Source organism: Camelina sativa, chromosome 7, assembly GCF_030686135.1.
Source record: "Camelina sativa cultivar CO46 ecotype springtype chromosome 7, ASM3068613v1".
Lineage (NCBI taxonomy): Eukaryota > Viridiplantae > Streptophyta > Magnoliopsida > Brassicales > Brassicaceae > Camelina > Camelina sativa.
In genome coordinates this window covers 30,844,912-30,862,845 of record NC_141886.1, presented here as the reverse complement: position 1 = coordinate 30,862,845, position 17,934 = coordinate 30,844,912, and the positions used below count along the sequence as shown (strand labels likewise).

Below are 17,934 nucleotides of genomic sequence, written 5' to 3'. Positions count from 1 at the left end.
TACTACACGAACATAAATACTAAATTTATTATCAGAATAATAAATGCATGTTTCGAGACTGATTTGAACAAACGTTTCAAGCAAAAATTACACTTGGAGTCCAATTATAAGATGAATTACATGTAAACCGGTCCATTTTGTTGTACTATATTACATACATAAATAAAAACGCAGAAAAAAAAATATATGGTAAGGAAGGAAACGAATAGTGAGAAAACGTGTAGTGGTGAAGTAGGGAAAAGAAAGAAGATTAGAGAGAGAGATCATCATCATCATCAACATCAACAACACCAACATTAAATGTGTTAAAAATTGCTAGTCAATAATAATGGTACAACGATAAATGTAAGTGTAACCCCCTCATTAAATAGTACTAGTATTTAGCGCTTCGTATACACAATTACGTACTACTCCTCCTCCTAGAAAGTAAAGTAAATCAATTTTGAAAAAAAAAAAGAAATTAAATCGTATATTTAATTAATACTACGAATTTTAGTATAAACCGAACGTGCCGCATTTAATATTTTCAACCCTTACTTAAGTAATTAGGCTCCTTCTATATAACTCATCTCTGCGTTTACACACCCCTTCCCAACAATTACTCTCTCTCTCTCTCTCTCTCTCTCTCTCTCTCAGATTCCTCTGATATGGCTGCTGACGTCAGCTCTCTCGTACGGTTACTTAGCGGTTACAAAGACGACCGAGCGGTGGTAAAAGAATCTCCCGGAGCCAAATCTACTGCGCTCATGACTCGCGACCTCCTTGGAAGCGGACGAGGATCAGGTGATGATCGCTCTCTTGAGCTTGACCTCGACCTTCAAGTCCCTTCCGGTTATGAAAAACGTCTCGATTTGAAGGTTCGTATATATATATATATATATATATTTTTTAAGAGTTTTAGAGAAATCGAACGTTAGATTTCTCCTATGTAAATCGCGATTTTTTTGGGGGCTGATTAGATCTTTTGTGTGTGAACAGTCAGGGAAAGTGTATTTGCAACGATGCAACTCAACGAGCTCATCGTCGATAACAAACGCAGAACAATCCAATCAAACAGTACCGACGTTTCAAGATTTGAATTTCCCACCGAATTCGAGTAGTAGTAATCCTCCGAAGCCTTTGTTAAACCTCTTCGACGACACCACGACGCTTGAACTCAAGCTACTCCCTTCGTCTCGTTCTTCTCGTCCTATGCCGTTATCTCCCAACAACACTACTACTACTAATAGTAGCAGCAATTTCCAGAGCGTCTGCACTCTCGACAAGGTGAAATCAGCTCTGGAGAGAGCGGAGAGAGATCCTCCGGCTGTGTTCAAGAAACGACAATCGCCGGACGATACGGTACTTTCTGATGATGATCATGATAGGACGCCCGTGGCGGCTGGGTGTCCTGGATGTTTGTCGTATGTTTTGGTGATGATGAACAACCCGAAATGTCCGAGGTGTGATACCATTCTTCCTTTGCCTGCTGCAAATTCTAATTCTATCAAGATCAAGGAGAAGAAGCCTAAGATTGATCTCAACATTTCAATCTAAACAACAAACTTTTGTGGGGGGTTTAATTGGAAACATTTTTCATTATTTTTGGGGAGTCTTCCGTGTTGTAAATGATAGATTTAAAAGGGAAAAAAAAAAAAAAAGAAGAGAAAAAATTTGATGGGGAAAGACGTTAATTATATTTTTGTAAATGCGTTTTAGTTGAAAAATTTACAAAAAAAATACTTGGTAGTCTTTATTTCGAACAATAAAATAAATTGGGATTCACAACAAAAAATAATGACTAATGTTATAGTTTTACAATTATTGTTTCTCTACTTTTAAAATGACCCAAATTAAAGACTGGTTGGTTGGGAACGTAGTTAGAAACTTCGAGAATTCATTATATTTGTTCATATAAAAAGTAGATATATTAGGTTTTTTTGGACTGGAAAAAATTGGACTTGGAGTTGGATCCAAATGTGAGTGGTTACGATTTTCCTTTTAATTGATGACTACTAAATGACTACTATTATGAGGAAGTGGGTTTGCACTTTGCTTGCATGAATGCCTTCAACAAACAAGTTTTTCAACCTATTGAAAGATAATTTTTCTATCGGTTTATTTGTACAAACATTGATTATAAAATAATTAAAAATCGCTTATTTAATGGGACAACTGTTTTTTTTTTGTTTGGGAAGGATTGAATGTCCTAGTTTTTGTGTGGTTTAAGTATTAGAGATACTATTTAATTTGATCATAAGGTCATTCAAAGTTATGCTGACCTAATTAACTTCAAGTGCTTATGTCAACAGTGTGCACACACATATTCACATATTCAAGTAACGTAATAAATCCTACATATCCAAAAAAATACCGATAACTTATTTTATACTAATAATAATAATGTCAACGACGCAAGGGAAATTTAAAATGCAATATGTATAGTGTAATTGTATCGTATATAATATATACTACAGCCGACGAGTAGATGAGTTATATTTATGATAGAATTGAAATTTATACTAGAGGTGGGACCAGAAATAACAATATTTCGTAGGTAGTATAGTTTTTTTTTTGGCATTTAACATTTTGTGTGTGTGTGTTGCATTTACACATTCGTCATTATCCAAAAAACTAAAATCTAGCGTATACTTTTCGTACCTCTCTACAGTTACGAAATTAGATATACGTTATAATTATTTTAAATGTTTATTTGTGTCCTCTTCACTGGGAAAATAGTTTCATGTCCAATTTTATCTTCTTTTTTTTTTTTTTGGGTTAGAATATATTGGCCTATGGATAGGAAAATAAGAAAGAAGAAAAAAAAAAAGAAGAAGAGAAAATGGGAAAGCCCTCATCCCTATAATAGAAACGAAATATAATTAATGGGGGATCGTGACATCTATTAAATTGCAATTAATGCTCTTGCCACATTTATGAACTTTGGTCATTTCCTTCACGAAAACCATTTATATTCAACGTGTCGACTTATTGCCTTTCTCACTATTAATTGATTTTTTGGCATATTGTTTCTCATCCCTCTGTGCTTTTCATGGAAAACCCAAAAAAAATAAAAATTAAAAGCAGAAAAAAACAGTATCGCATGTAATTTGTGAATTTTTTTCATAGTTTCTTCATGTGACTACAGTGTATATTCGTACGTCAATACCCGAATTATGTGAACAAAAATCACTATTTAATATTTGGGAAAAATATCATTAAATACATGAACTCACTCATTTAGGTCACTTTAATCACCAATTTCATCACAAGCCATTTTAAACATAAAATTTCATTGACTTTCCATTTTAAACATCATCTTGTATTGACCAGAACCAAAAAGACATATCGTTAACTTGGAAAACAGAGGTATTAACTAGGGTTAACTAGTCGTTAACTCTCTCTGTTAAGTCTTACAAAGTGAAATCAAGAAAACAAAAACCCAATCCCCAATTTCCCCAAAATCCCTAATTCTTAAACAAAATCTCTAATCCTTGATCTCAAATGACCAAATGCCAAAAGTGAAAAACAAAGGTGTAATTATGTTGGTCGGAGGAGGAGAAGGAGGCTCGCCTCTACCTTGAGATGAATCACATAGCTTAGTTGTCTTGGATTAAGCTCCATTAGATGAAGCTTCGCCGCGAGTCGAGTCAGATAGTGTTGTCGGAGATGGAGAACGAGCTCCATTGCAAGGTGTTTTAGATTCCGATGTCAGAGATGTAGGTGGAGCTGAACTAGTTGTAGGCGTATCGGAATCTGTTATTGGAGGTAAAAGTCGAGCTTCAAGTCGGCGTCGAAAACAAAAAAAAAGAAGTGCAGATGGAGATGTTGAACCTGAAGTGGAGCCTCAAGTGGAGCATGACAGTGAAGATGATTGCGCGGTTTATGGTGATGAAGACTGCGATGATGTTGATGATGCAGTAGGTGATGGAGATAGAGATGATAACAGTGTGCAGGAAGGTTTAGCTGTTGAAGTAGATGTTAACTTAAACATCTAAGAGGATTTCCCAGAGATGGTTATAGCAAAAAAAGCAGAAGGAGTTGGTTCCGATTATGACAGTGGTGATGACATATGGGACGACGACAAGATTCCAGAAAACTTATAACTCTCATGAGGACTTCAAGCTAGCAGTGTTGATGTATTCTTTGAATACAAGGTATGATATTAAACTCTATAGGTCTTCAGGTATGTTGGTTGGTGCGACATGTTGTTATGTTGATGAAGATAGTGTAAAATGTCCGTGGAGGGTATATTGTTGATATGAGAAGAGGAAGCATAAGATGCAAGTGAAAGTTTATGTCAATGAACATATATGTATTAGGTCGGGCTTCTCAAAGATGTTGAAGCGATCTTCTATTGCTTTTTTGTTTGAAGAAAGGCTTAGACTGAATCCGAAACTTACAAAATATGAGATGGCTGCTGAGATTAAAAGGGAATACAACTTGGAAGTGACACCAGATCAGTGTGCAAAGGCGAAGACGAAAGTTATGAGTGCAAGAAAGGCTAGTCATGAATCACAGTTTGCACGCATATGGGACTATCAAGCAGAGGTTTTGAAGCAGAACAAATACTCATAATTTGAGATTGAAACAGTCCCATGGCCAATAATTGGAAGCAAACAGAGGTTTTACAGGTTATATATTTGTTTTAAATCTCGGAAGGAATCATGGAAACAAACATGTAGACCCATCATAGGACTATCTGGAGCTTTTTTAAAATGGGACATAAAGGGACATGTTCTAGCTGCAGTTGGAAGAGATGGGGATAATCGGATTGTTCCTCTAGCTTGGGCAGTTGTAGAAATAGAAAACGACACACATGAGGAAACATGTTCAAAATTGGAGACATGTTCTAGCTGCAGTTGCTGAGATTGAAAAAATGATCGCAGGCACACAATTTTGCACTAGATATATGGCCAGAAACAACATACATGAGGTATATCATAATGATATTGGCTACAATGTATATATGAATGCTAGGACTTGTGGATGCAGGAAGTGGCAGATGGTTGGAATCCCATGTATTCATGCTGCTAGTGTGATAATCGGAAAGAAGGAAAAAGTTTAGGACTATGTCCATGATTATTATACAAGGCTAAGGTGGCGAGAAACATACAAAGATGGTATTAGACCAGGCCAAGGGATGCCGTTGTGGCCTAGATTGAACAGGTTGGCTGTTTTGCCTCCACCATGGAGAAGAGGCAATCCCAGAAGGCCATCTAACTATGATAGGCGGAAAGGAAGAAATGAATCTTCTTCTTCTTCAAATAACAATAAGATGTCAAGGGAAAAAAGAATCATGACGTGTTCTAACTGCAATGAAGAAGGGCACAACAAGAAAGCTTGCAAAAATCCAACTGCTGTGAGTCTACCTAAGAGACCAAGAGGAAGACAAAAAAAAATCAGGTTTTTAGCTTGCAAAATTCAAGTTTTTAATTCTGTATTTAGCTTGCAAAATTCAAGTTTTTTGGTTTTTAACATACAATTTACTTAGGAACCACAACGATCACAACCACAAGGATCACAACCACCACAACCACAAGGATCACAACCACCACAACCACAAAGATCACAACCAGAAAGATCACAACCTCATCAACCACCAGAAAGATCACAGTCTCATCAACCACCACAACCACAAGGATCACAACCTCATCAACCACCACAACCACAAGGATCACAGCCTCATCAACCACAAGGGGAAGGTCTTAGTAGATTTGGAAACTGGTTTGAGTGTTCCAACTAGATTTGCATATTGTCTCGTTTTTTTTCCATGTTGTCTGAACCTCTATCGGTGTTGTCTCAGTTTTTTGTTTATTCTCTGAACCTAATCTATAAGTATTGTCTCGGTTTTTTGTTGAACCTTATTTGGAACATGGTTTGAAAGATCCAAATGACAAAAGTCTTTTATTATTCAAATGACATAAGTCTTTTATTATCCAACTTAGTATTACAAAGACAAGGAAGACATATTACCAGACAACGACCAAACACACGATCAAATACACTAGTAACCAAGAACAAATTTCTGTTTTTTCGTTTTACATATTAGGATCACAATGGCAATGACACCAATAAAAACACACACCAGGCAAAAAGAGCTCATCAACTTCCATTTCTAAGTTTCTCTTTTGTTCCACATTCCATCTTCCTTCAATTCTTCGATCTGGGCTTTCAAATCTTCAATCTCTTTGTCAATGATGGAGATTTTTGGTAAAGCATCTACAACCTCCTCATATACACTTTCTTCAACCCATTTAAACAAGTGGTCCTGAAACACAAAAACAAAACTCAAACCTTGAAAAACACTAAATCAAAACAATGCAACAACTTACATCTCCTCTCTTTGGACAGCGGAAGAAAGATCTTCATGGGTTTGCCTGCGTGTTCGATGTGTAAAGTACAACATCTAAGTCGCAATGACACTTCGAGGAGAACCCATGGCACCCGCGGCCTCTGTTTTCACCGTGCGATTTCCTAGAATTGCAACTCATGTTTGTAGGAGAATATGGAGATGAGAGTTTTCGATATGCAGATAATGAAATCAAACTTAAGAAGAGAAAACAATGTCGAGGAAGAAGAACTTTGTTTTGAGAATTAAGGATTTTGGGGAAATTGGGGATTGGGTTTTTTGTTTTCTCGATTTCATTTAGCGACAAAACGACGTCGTGTAAAACTTAACAGAGAGAGTTAACGACTACTTAACCCCAGTTAATTCTTCCGTTTGCCAAGTTAACGACATGTCTCTTTGGTCCTGGTCAATACAAGATCATGTTTAAAATGGAAAGTCAATGAAATTTCATGTTTCAAATGGTCTGTGATGAAGTTGGTGATTAAAATGGCCTAAATGAGTGAGTTCATGTATTTAATGACATTTTATGTTTTCATTATTGAAGCTCTTTTTTCCCCCAATACGACAACGTTTCAAACTACTCCACAGAGAAGATTTTCTTGGGCCCATTATCCATACACGGGCCTAAGCCCATTATCGAAGACGTTTTTTTGCTTCCAAAAAAATTATTATTTTACTATTATTGTCTTCACAAAAACCCTAAACCCTAATTTTGGGTACTTGGATTCTGTGCAGAGGCAGTTTATCATTTTGTTCTTGTCAATTTTTCGTGAGTGTGCCTCTTCTCTGTTGCTTCCTCTGAGCGGTGGATAATGGGAAAAAGTAGGCGTAAACAGAAGGTTATACCTCCACCTCAGCTTCCTCCGGATGTACCCGAAGAGGATATCGAGTTTTCCGACGAGGATTTGAAATACGTCGAAGAGAACACTGAATACGCTCGATTCGTTTCTCGAATTGACACCGCCGCTATCGATAAGTGCGTTCACCACGTTTTTTGTGCTTTTCTAAATTTTGGTCTTAGTGTGTTTCTTTTGTATTTAGGTGATTTTTTTGAGTTTATTAGGATTGAATTAGTGTGAGTCTTACTTCAGATTCCTTCTGTGTGAGTGGTTTTTTTTATGCTCACACTCTGACTTAGCTAATAGATTTCCCAATCTAAGATTTATCTATCTGATGAAATAGTTTGTGTTGATGATATTTTGTTACGCTGTTGGTAGGCAATGTGGTGGTAGAGTCAAGACAGTGGAGGATAAGTACGAAGAAGAACGATTAAAGAAGAAGACACATCAGGAAGAGAAAGGGAATGGCGAGATTCTTGTTGATCCTGTTGATGTTCTCCCTATCAAGACTTTAGATGGAAAACTCCAATATAGAACAGGTAATAAACGAAAACAACTATCTTCGTTTTTTTTTTCTTTTTGTTTAATGGCTCAATCTTGGTGATGGCGTTTTTTGTTTTGTATATTGATATGGTTCAGAGGCGAAGAAGTCAAAACTAGCTGAAGCCAATACAGATGAAGCAGAGGCGGATATTCTTGAAGATGAAAATATTCTGAACAAATCTCAAAGGAGAGCAAAAGCTAAAAAGAGTAAAAAGGAGGCAAAGAAACAAGAGAAGGAACTACCTAATGAGATTATACAAGAAGAAGAAACTCCCCAAGCCGCTGTTCTGGTAATGCCTGTTTTGAGTTTCTCTGTTTTTTTTTGCTAAAAGTTTCAATCTTTGACATGATTTTTCACTGAGCATAATTTTTGATAGCTTTCAGCATCTTGATTGTGCTAATAACTTTCCATCTAAAGAATTCTTAATAACTTTTTGGAGTTAATCGTTCATATTATGAAAAAAATAATTCATCTGGAAATTTGGTATTCTGTGCTTTGAAGTGTTCTCTATATTCATTCATTTTTTTAATGTGTGAGTGATTTTCTTCCTTCATCAGGCAGAAGTGAAAGAAGAACTATCTGCTGAAGAGACAATTGAAAATAAACAAAATAGGCTCGCGGAATTGGGAATGCTACTACTTTCCGATCCAGAGGCAAACATAAAATCTTTAAAGGAAATGTTAGATTTCTGCAAGGATAAGAATACGAAGATTGTGAAACTTGGCTTGCTATCTCTGTTGGCTGTATTTAAAGATATTATTCCTGGGTAATTTTATCAATCTTCTATGTACATTTATTCCTCATTTCTAGTTGCTAAACATTCTCTTCATTCTCCCACTGATGTTGGTATTTAGCTCTTCTTATTTTCGTGTGGTGCCAGCTATCGGATTAGACTTCCTACAGAAAAGGAGCTCGAGATGAAGGTCTCAAAGGAAGTGAAGAAAACCCGGTTCTACGAGTCGACTTTATTAAAAGCGTACAAGGTGTGCATCTCAGTTATAGTTGACTCTTAATTTCTCTGATTATAATTTTGGGTATAATTTTGTAATACGTTTTCCTTTTCTGCTGATGTCCTTTGACAGTCATACCTGCAGAAGTTAATTATATTAGAAAAGCTGCCAGTATATAACCAAATTGCAACTCGGTGCATGTGTACATTGCTAGACGCAGTTCCTAACTTCAACTACCGTGATAACCTCTTAACTGCTGTTGTCGGAAATATCAGCTCCCCAGATGAAGTCGTAAGGTCCTGGTTATGTTAACCCTTTTTCAGAGTGATTGATTAGTCATTTCATTGTACTGCAACAGCATCCATTTCGTTCCTATCTAATACATTTGTTGCGCCTGTTTGTGTATGCAGGAGACTCTGTTGCTCTACTGTCAGGTCTCTTTTCTCAAATGAAGGGAAACATGGTGGTGAGCTGACCGTGCAGGCTGTACGCTTGATTGCTGCTCAAGTCAAAGCTCACAACTGCCAACTTCATCCTAATGCTATCGAGGTATTGACTGGCAACATTCTAAGAACCACACTTTTCTGTACCACATCACTAAGTTAAAGCGTTAGAATTGCTCCTGACAGAAAAACTAGATCACGAATTTCAGATTTCATTTGAATCATTTTGTAAGACTGATACAAGGCGCCTAATAACTCAGAAACAATCTGGTTATATTTCTTATCTCTTTGGGTTTGTTGTCATTTACCCTTGCTTCCATTTTTATATCTGTCCTTAGGTGTTCATGTCCATTCGCTTTGACGAGGATATTGGAAAGCCTAACAAAGAGGAAGATCATAATAAGAAATATAAGAAAAATAATAAAAGAAAAAACCAGGAGGAGCAAAATCAAGTGCAGGAAAATGAGAGGAAGAAATCGAAGAAAGATATGATGTCTAAAATCAGAGACGAAGTAATTTACTTTCCTTCTGTGCAATAGATTTGTTGGTGGGAAAGTTGATGTTTTAATCTTGCTTTCCATTGCATTGACAACTATTTATATGACCATAATATCTAAAACTAGTTCCGTTTGTGCTATTTATTGGTTTGCTATATGAATTGAAATTTCTTGGTGACTTGTTCTTAGGTTAGTGCTGATTACAAAGGAGTTACCTATGAACCAGATGCTAAGGAGCGGCGAAAGATGCAGACAGAGACACTTTCTGCTGTCTTTGAGACCTATTTCCGTGTCCTGAGAAACACAATGTATACAACTGGCGAAAGGTATTTTCATTTATTGTTAAAGCTAATTAAAATTGTGTTTTCCAACTTTTCCGAAAAAAGATCTAAATAACGCTTATGTTCTAATCAAATTCCAAAGAATATATAAGTAGAATTTGGCTTCACAGTCACAAATACCTATTTAACTGGTTTTATGGCTGTGTTAATGTTATTTTAAGTAATTTTTTCAAGACATCATTTTAACTAATTGCAGCTCAGAAGAAAACCCAATTTCAAATCCGGGATCCTTTGGAGCACACCCTTTGCTTGCTCCATGCTTGGATGGGTTGGCAAAATTCACCCAACAATTGGACTTGGACTACATTGGGGATCTCATGAACTATCTAAAGAAGCTTGCTTCTAGCAGTAGTGTGTCGAACAACTCAAAGCAGAAAAACGCAAGACTATTGACTGTATCTGAACGCCTTAGGTGTTGCCTTGTCGCCTTCAAAGTGATGAGGAGCAACTTAAATGCCTTGAATGTTGACTTGCAAGACTTCTTTGTCCAGCTCTACAACCTCATTCTCGAGTACCGTCCTGGAAGGTTTGTTATAACTTTTTTCCTCTTTTGTTATAACGGCATAAGCTGAATTCAGTTTAGCCTATAACACTTTGTGATGTTAAACAGGGATTCAGGTGTAGTGTTGGCTGAGTCTCTGAAGATAATGTTGTGTGACGACAGACATCAAGACATGCAAAAAGCAGCCGCGTTTGTGAAACGTTTAGCCACATTCGCGCTTTGCTTTGGATGTGCCGAGTCTATGTCTGGTAATAAACGTTACAAAACTCGTTGAATTACACATCACATGTCCTTAGTTCAAATATGATCTCTCATTCTACCATCTTTGTTCTCTTACAGCGCTTGTCACCTTGAAAATTCTACTTCAGAAGAATGTGAAATGCAGAAACCTTCTTGAGAACGATGCTGGAGGCGGCTCGGTTTCTGGTTCAATCGCAGTAAGTCACGAATTTTTACCCTCTTTTACAGGTTGAAATTGGGAATATAACTCATTAATTAGCTAAATCTGGATTGCAGAAATACCAGCCATATGCAACAGATCCTAACCTAAGCGGGGCTCTAGCAACAGTGCTTTGGGAACTCAGTCTCTTGAGCAAACATTATCATCCGGCGATCTCAACAATGGCGGCAACAATCTCCGACATGAACACTTCTCAAAGCCAAACTTTTCTTTCTGCAGTGACTCCACAACAGGCTTTTGCAGATTTTTCTCTTGTAAAGGAATCGTTTGAGCCCAAGAACGAGTCTCGAAAATTGAACAACAAACGGAAACGAGATAGTTTGCCTGAAGAAGCTAAGGATGTTCCGGAAATGGACATGGAAAAGCTCAGCAAGAAACTGAAAGAGAACTTTTCGATTCTTCAAGATATAAAAGAAGACGAGAGAGTTAGAATGGAGGCGTTGCAGTCAGAAAAGAAAAGACCATTGAAGAAACAGAATAACGTGGTGAAGAAGAAACTTAAGAACCTTAAACCCAAAAAGAAAGCTTTTTGATCTCTCCCCCCTTTTCAACTTTTATATACATTGCTTAAAATCTAAAACGCATCAGTTGAAGTTGTTAAATCTAATTTTGAGTACACTTTTGTTGGAGTGGCAATTTTGTCAACAGAAAGAATCAAAATTATTTATCTTCAAATCCACCTTGTTGTATAAACTTAAAATCCTGAAAACTTCGAGTAGATATTTGATGTTCTCGTATATTTCAGGTTTATTTATTCGAACAAACTCTTAGTAAGTCGTACCAACGTCGTAGAAAAGTCGAATCGGTTAAACAAAAGAACATAGTCCTACATGTGCCTATTAGTATCGAAAGATACACAAGATCATCCTCTTATCCACTCACAGTTCGCCACAAACTGTGTAGTCCAATTGAATTAGTTTATAAAAAATAGAATTGGAGATTCTCAGCTAATATATGTTGTAAGCTGTGTACAGCAAATTGTTCCCCACAACGAGTCCAGCCGTACAAACGGTACAGGGAAGATATGGGGCCATGTGTGACATTTTGTTTGTTCTAGACCAATTTTTTTAATACATTCTTCTAGTCGTCGTTCGTTATTATTATATGTACAAGATAGCTGCTACTTTAAAATATAAGTTTTTTTTTTTTTTTGTGGGCAAATTTCACCATTTTCTCAATTAGTTATATAGAATTCTAATAAGCATATATTTTCTATAAAGGATGTTGTGATCTTCATAGTGGATTATCCACGCAAGACTCACATTGTTTAACCCCAATTTAATAAATAAAATGTTAGGTGTTGGGACGATATCATGATGTATCAACAACGATTTTATCAGTTAATTCATTGACTTAAATATTCAAAATGATTACAAAATAATTATTATATAGTTGATGATGAATGATCCGTACGGTACGTGAAAAATAATTATGCATTTTGTTACTTATTTTTTTTTCATTCTTAAAATCGAAAAGAAAAAAAAAACAATTCACATTCTAAAAAGCATCAACAAAATATTCTCCGATCAGTCAAATAAAAAAGAAGAGAAGATCGAAGAAAAAAAAAATAAATAGAAAAACAAACAGAACACAAAAACATGTCTACTACTCTGTTTCTGTAGATAAATCTTCACGGCACAGCGACGCAATGAGCTCCGATGTATCATCAAACACACCAGACTGGAGAGACTCCACAACTTGCTCGAACACGAAGACGTTACAAGGGATATGAAGAACTCCTTTCTGCGCGTATCCGTATTCCTGAGCTGATCGGTTCAGCAATCCCACGAAAACAGGGTGGTTCAGCAGCTCCGCACTCACCACGAACCGCTCCTTCTCTTCGCCGACGTTCACGGGTACGTGGCCGGATGGAACACTCGAGTCCACGGTTGCTCGCTTCACCAAGAAAACGGACTTCGGATGGTGGATGTCGCCGCTGCGAGCTCGGTTGCAGGATGATGAGTCGGCGATTCTCGAGAGACGGCGAATCAGAGGCTTCATCTTCTTTGATTCTATAGACACAACACACAGAGAGAGAGAGAGAGAGGGACGGAGAAGTGTGCGATATATGTATATATATGGGACTATGGGAGAGAGAGAGAGAGAGAGCACAGAGTATAGTAATGTTGTGAGAGAGATGTACACATTGAGAGGAAACAAATGGTATATGATTTATTTTCATATATGAAGTAATATTTGTTAACATGATGAGTCATGGTATATTAAACCATTTGATAAACTACCTAATATGTTGATCATGCAAAATGAGAAATTCTCTAAAATTGGGTTGATTTTCCAAACATTTCACATTCAATTTGGTCAAATTACAAATAGAATATTTGTTAACAACTTTAAGAAATTTGGAATGCCAAATGTAAGAGTTTTAGCTATATAAATTTTATTTTATAGATTTCTTTGTATGATGAAATGAAACGGACAAAATGGATTAAAAAAACAGCGTTGTATTTACTAATCTGTCTTTTTTTTTTGGCCATGTATACGCAATTTCTCGGTTTATTTTTATTCTATCTTTGGTTTATTCGTTATTTCGGTCGATAAATAAAATGAAGATAAAACAAAATAAGTAGAAAAAAACACTAACAAAATGCCAATGTTGTTGGTTTCAATGTGTATGCATGCACTACAGCACTAGTATCATTCTACAAGTGCTAGTTATTGATAAACTATTTACCATTTAGTGTTAGTCAAAAAAAAAAAAAAAGGGATTTACTTGCAATATCAGTTTTGGCAATATATATAAAAATATTTTGTTTTGGACATTTTGGTACCCTAACATTATTTATATTCTATTTTGGGAATGAATATTCATCTTTGACTATTTTTTTTTATAAAAGAGTAAATAAATAGTTAAATACAGAATTAATGTTCATCTTTGACTTTTTAGGAGGGAAAAAGGTAATTTTTTAAAAAAGTGGGAGAAAAAAAAAACAGAGCTTGCGGCCAAATCAACGAGAAGAAGACGAATCATCAGATTTAAGTTAAGCTCTTCGATTCCTCTGCAAATTCAGAAATCGTAAGATTCACATTGTCGTGAAGATGTCAGAACTTTCCGGTGTAGTCAGATTGGATTTAGAGCTTTCCGATGAGATTCTATCGGTAATCCCGACGGATCCTTTCGAGCAGCTGAATCTCGCGAAGAAGATCACGTCCATGGCGATCGCCTCTAAGGTGTCTACTTTAGAAGCTGAGGTAATCGAACTGAGGCAGAAACTCCAGGAGATGGAGATGTGTACGCACGAGCTTGAGAGCAAGGCTTATCGTTACGAGAGAGATATCCGAGAAGCTGATTCAAGATTTAAGATTGTCCTCCATGACAATGTGAGAGAGATCTATTCTACTCTTATGGATTTGATTTCTAATGTAACGTTCTTAATTAATATTTTACGATGAAGATGAATCTGACAAAGGAACGCGATTCGCTTACAACCACTGTAACAAACCTGAATCGTGAAATGGCTAAGGTGAAGAAGCTAAGTAATACTTAACTGATCTTTTGTATTGTTGGTTTTGTGCATCTCTGTGTGTTTGTTTTTTTTTGTAAGCCAAATTCTTGTTGCGGCATACACTCTTGAGTAGTCTTGAGGAAGAAACTTGTGTTTTTTTTTACCATCAGTTGGAGACCTTCAAGAGGAAATTGGTTCAATCCCTAAGTAATGATGATGAGATTGCTCCTCCGGTAAAGATATATTGGTTTCACCAGTTTTTTGTCAGTAAAAACATTCGTTCTTCTTCTGTAATTTCGTCTTCTCCGTTTTTTTGTTTTTTTTATTACAGCAAACAGATTCTGTTGATATCAAGACATATGACCAGTCGGTTCCTTTGTCTTATCCAGACAAATCCGTGGACATGACTCATCATCCAGTTGAGGAAGGTAATTTTTGGATTATGGATGCAATTCCAGTTCAGGATATATGTGACTTTACTCAAATTATATTAATGCTGATCATTTTTTTTATTTTTTTACTTGTTAGCAGTTCCCATTTACACAGGACCAAGATTCTCTGTTTCTCCCTGGCTCACTCCACAAACTAATTCTACTGCAGGATCTCCCAAGGCAAGAACTTCTGGTTGGTACCCCTCAACATCGAGCCAACAATCATCAGCTGCAAATTCTACTCCTCGTGGCCTCCCACTTCAAGGTTAGTTTCGTAGGGCTACGTACTCATCTGTTTTATCTGTTTGCTTTTCTCTGAGATGGGTTATGCATAAACTTACGCAGCTCCTCGTACACCTCGCATTGATGGCAAGGAGTTTTTCCGTCAAGTCAGGTTTGCCTCTTTATCTTATATTATTTCCCCTTGGGTTCAGTACATTGCCAAGCCTTAAACTAGGAAACAAAAACATTTCATTCTCCGTTCATCATCATGCAGGAGCCGATTATCATATGAACAATTCAAAGCCTTCTTGGCTACCATCAAAGAACTGAATGCTCAGAGGCAAACCCGAGAGGTAAACACAAGTGGTTTTGAATTCTTGATTTGCAAGTATATAAAATACTTTCATATGGATTTTAAAGATGTTCCGCAATCGCTACTTAGGAAACCCTGAGGAAAGCGGATGAGATATTTGGGACAGAGAACAAAGATCTATACCTGTCTATGCAAGGATTTCTCAACAAGAACAAGAGTTAGACAAAGAAAACAAACAAAGGATTATATATATTTCAGCCATTGAATTACATCACCTAAGATTTGTGGGTTTTGTGGCACTTAGCAGTTAGATTTCTCAAATTAGAGAATGTTATGTCAAAAGATAACTTGTACACAACTTCATGCTTGTCTTTTAAGTATCCAACAGCTCTTTCTTTAGCTACTCCGTCGACGCTTTCACTCTGCCCCGATCCGATCTCTGTATTTTCCTCCTTCGCCTCCGGTGAAACAAAGCCGAACTTGATGGATTGAGAGTGAGAGACTCAAGACAGACATAGGATGGAGATGAGATAACGAAGCTCCATCAAATCATCTTCTTACAGATGAGAGGGATCGACCATGCTCGGATTTACTTCAATGTCGAATCTTCTGGATCATCATCATCGCCGATTAGATTTTTTTTTTTTTTTTTTTTTTTTTTTGTTTGGTTTTCGTTTCTGGAAGAAGAAGAATAAATAAGGAGAAGAGAGAATTCTGATTTCTCAAGAAAGAAGAAGAGAGTATGCGTGAGAGAGACAGACTCTGTTTTGGGGTTTATCAGTTTATGATTGATTTTTTTTTTTTTTTTTTTTTTGTCGGTCAGTTTATGATTGATTACAAAGAAGAAATTGGAAATTTGTCACAACGGTAACATGATATTTGAGAGCCCGGTTTTATTATATGGGCTAATGGGCCGACTTATAAATAACCCGTTGAGGCCCGGTAGATTTTTTTCACTTTCCCTCTCGCCATACGAATTAAGATGGAAAATTTTTGTATCGGAGGAATATTTTCCGGGGAAATCTCTACTCTTTCTGGAAAGAGTTTGTTCTTAGTTTAATTGTTTTGGTGTGTAATATTTTATCTGCCAAGTTATATATAACTAGAAGTGTTGTATGCTTGTGTTGTACTCGTACTTGGTTGCGGATTGTGTGTTCACATAAGTTGTTCGATAAAATGTCTAAGCCGTTTTTGTACAGAAGAAGAAGTTCCATCTCATTCGGTCTGATTCAGTTCCGGAGAACGAGTATGTGTGAAGAAAGTGAAAACTTGGTATTGTTTCAGGTGAGACACAAGTCGGGTGGAGGAGGAGGAGGAGGAGGAGGATGGAGACCAAAGAAGAAAGTGTATCATAGAGTTGACGAGCTTGATAAAGCAATAGACTTGAAGAAGAAACCAAATCTGATACTTCAACTGAAGTCCATCATTCAGGCACAGAAACATGGAACCCTTCTTCTTAGGGATCTTGAGAAGCATGTTGGCTTTGTTCACAAGTGGAACTTAATGGCCGCCATTGAGAAGTACCCTTCCATCTTTTATGTTGGAGGTGGAAACAGAGAACCTCCTTTTGTTACGCTTACTGAGAAAGCTAAAAACATTGCAACTGAGGAAGGTGAAGCTACAGAGTCAATGGAACCTATTCTGGTTAAGAATCTTAGGAAGTTGTTGATGATGTCTGTTGATTGTCGAGTTCCTTTGGAGAAGGTTGAGTTTATTCAACCTGCAATGGGTTTGCCTCAAGATTTTAAGACTACATTGATCCCTAAGTACCCTGAAATTTTCTCTTTGAAGGTTATCAATGGTAAAGTTCATCTTGTTTTAGAGAATTGGGATTCTTCACTGGCGATCACTGCACGAGAGGATAGGTTACTCCGTGAAGGAGTCCTGGAGCCAATTGGGGACAGAGGAAAGAAGGTCAGGATCACAAAGGATGGGAACCTCTTGGGGCGAAATGCGTTTAAGGTTTCTTTTCCTCCTGGTTTTAGGCCTAACGCTAGTTATTTAGAGGAATTTGAAAAGTGGCAGAAAATGGAATTTCCATCTCCGTATCTTAATGCGAGAAGATTTGATGCTGCAGATCCTAAAGCTAGGAAACGTGTTGTAGCTGTGCTTCATGAACTGATCAGTTTAACAATGGAGAAGAGAGTGACCTGCGCACAGTTGGATGCATTTCACTCTGAGTATCTGCTTCCATCAAGACTAATACTTTGCTTGATAAAGCATCAAGGGATCTTCAACATTACTAACAAAGGAGCAAGGGGTACAGTATTTCTCAAAGAAGCTTATGCTGGTTCTAATTTGATCGAGAAATGCCCGTTGATGTTGTTCCATGATAGATTTGTTGCACTCTGTGGTCGGAGAGAAGCCAATCCTATCTCATGAGTTGCAGTCTTCAATATAACCTTATACTAAAAGCCCGAGATGTGTACCCCCAAAGGCATATTACCCATTGATTATGTTCCAGCAAATAAGATTCAGTTTATAGGGCCTAAACCTTATAAGCATTTTACTGTATCACTTCTTCAGAGTCATCATTGTCTTCTCTTGTGAAAAAAAGAAACGTACTTGTTAAGATATTAACTTTTTTCACCAACAAA

At 36.9% G+C, this 17,934-nt stretch overlaps 5 protein-coding genes and 1 pseudogene across 5 annotated transcripts; 4 read left to right on the top strand and 2 right to left on the bottom strand.

Annotated features, from left to right (window-relative positions):
- Positions 1-392: 392 nt before the first annotated feature.
- On the top strand, positions 393-1,688 carry LOC104703261 (uncharacterized). The gene is made up of 2 exons (XM_010419234.3): positions 393-857; positions 979-1,688. Exons 1-2 carry the CDS (start codon positions 648-650, stop codon positions 1,534-1,536), a joined length of 768 nt encoding a protein of 255 aa, XP_010417536.1. The 5' UTR covers positions 393-647; the 3' UTR covers positions 1,537-1,688.
- Positions 1,689-6,097: 4,409 nt separating this feature from the next.
- LOC109125505 (uncharacterized protein At1g43920, Chloroplastic pseudogene) lies at positions 6,098-6,473 on the bottom strand (annotated as a pseudogene).
- A 533-nt stretch (positions 6,474-7,006) lies between these two features.
- Positions 7,007-11,582, top strand: LOC104703259 (nucleolar complex-associated protein 3). Its single transcript, XM_010419232.3, has 13 exons — positions 7,007-7,307; positions 7,549-7,709; positions 7,810-8,003; positions 8,272-8,480; positions 8,595-8,697; positions 8,797-8,960; positions 9,075-9,213; positions 9,446-9,619; positions 9,794-9,930; positions 10,142-10,471; positions 10,556-10,695; positions 10,787-10,884; positions 10,964-11,582. The coding sequence occupies exons 1-13, from the start codon at positions 7,144-7,146 to the stop codon at positions 11,438-11,440; spliced, it is 2,490 nt and encodes an 829-aa protein (XP_010417534.2). The 5' UTR covers positions 7,007-7,143; the 3' UTR covers positions 11,441-11,582.
- An 836-nt stretch (positions 11,583-12,418) lies between these two features.
- Positions 12,419-13,027, bottom strand: LOC104703258 (auxin-responsive protein SAUR40). The gene has a single exon (XM_010419231.3). It carries the CDS (start codon positions 12,906-12,908, stop codon positions 12,513-12,515), a length of 396 nt encoding a protein of 131 aa, XP_010417533.1. The 5' UTR covers positions 12,909-13,027; the 3' UTR covers positions 12,419-12,512.
- An 827-nt stretch (positions 13,028-13,854) lies between these two features.
- Positions 13,855-16,003, top strand: LOC104703257 (uncharacterized protein At4g15545-like). The gene is made up of 8 exons (XM_087457456.1): positions 13,855-14,246; positions 14,321-14,389; positions 14,542-14,604; positions 14,703-14,799; positions 14,903-15,067; positions 15,148-15,196; positions 15,299-15,377; positions 15,467-16,003. Exons 1-8 carry the CDS (start codon positions 13,965-13,967, stop codon positions 15,557-15,559), a joined length of 897 nt encoding a protein of 298 aa, XP_087313582.1. The 5' UTR covers positions 13,855-13,964; the 3' UTR covers positions 15,560-16,003.
- Positions 15,979-17,934, top strand: LOC104703256 (protein WHAT'S THIS FACTOR 1 homolog, chloroplastic-like). Its single transcript, XM_010419228.2, has one exon. The coding sequence runs from the start codon at positions 16,514-16,516 to the stop codon at positions 17,717-17,719; it is 1,206 nt and encodes a 401-aa protein (XP_010417530.1). The 5' UTR covers positions 15,979-16,513; the 3' UTR covers positions 17,720-17,934.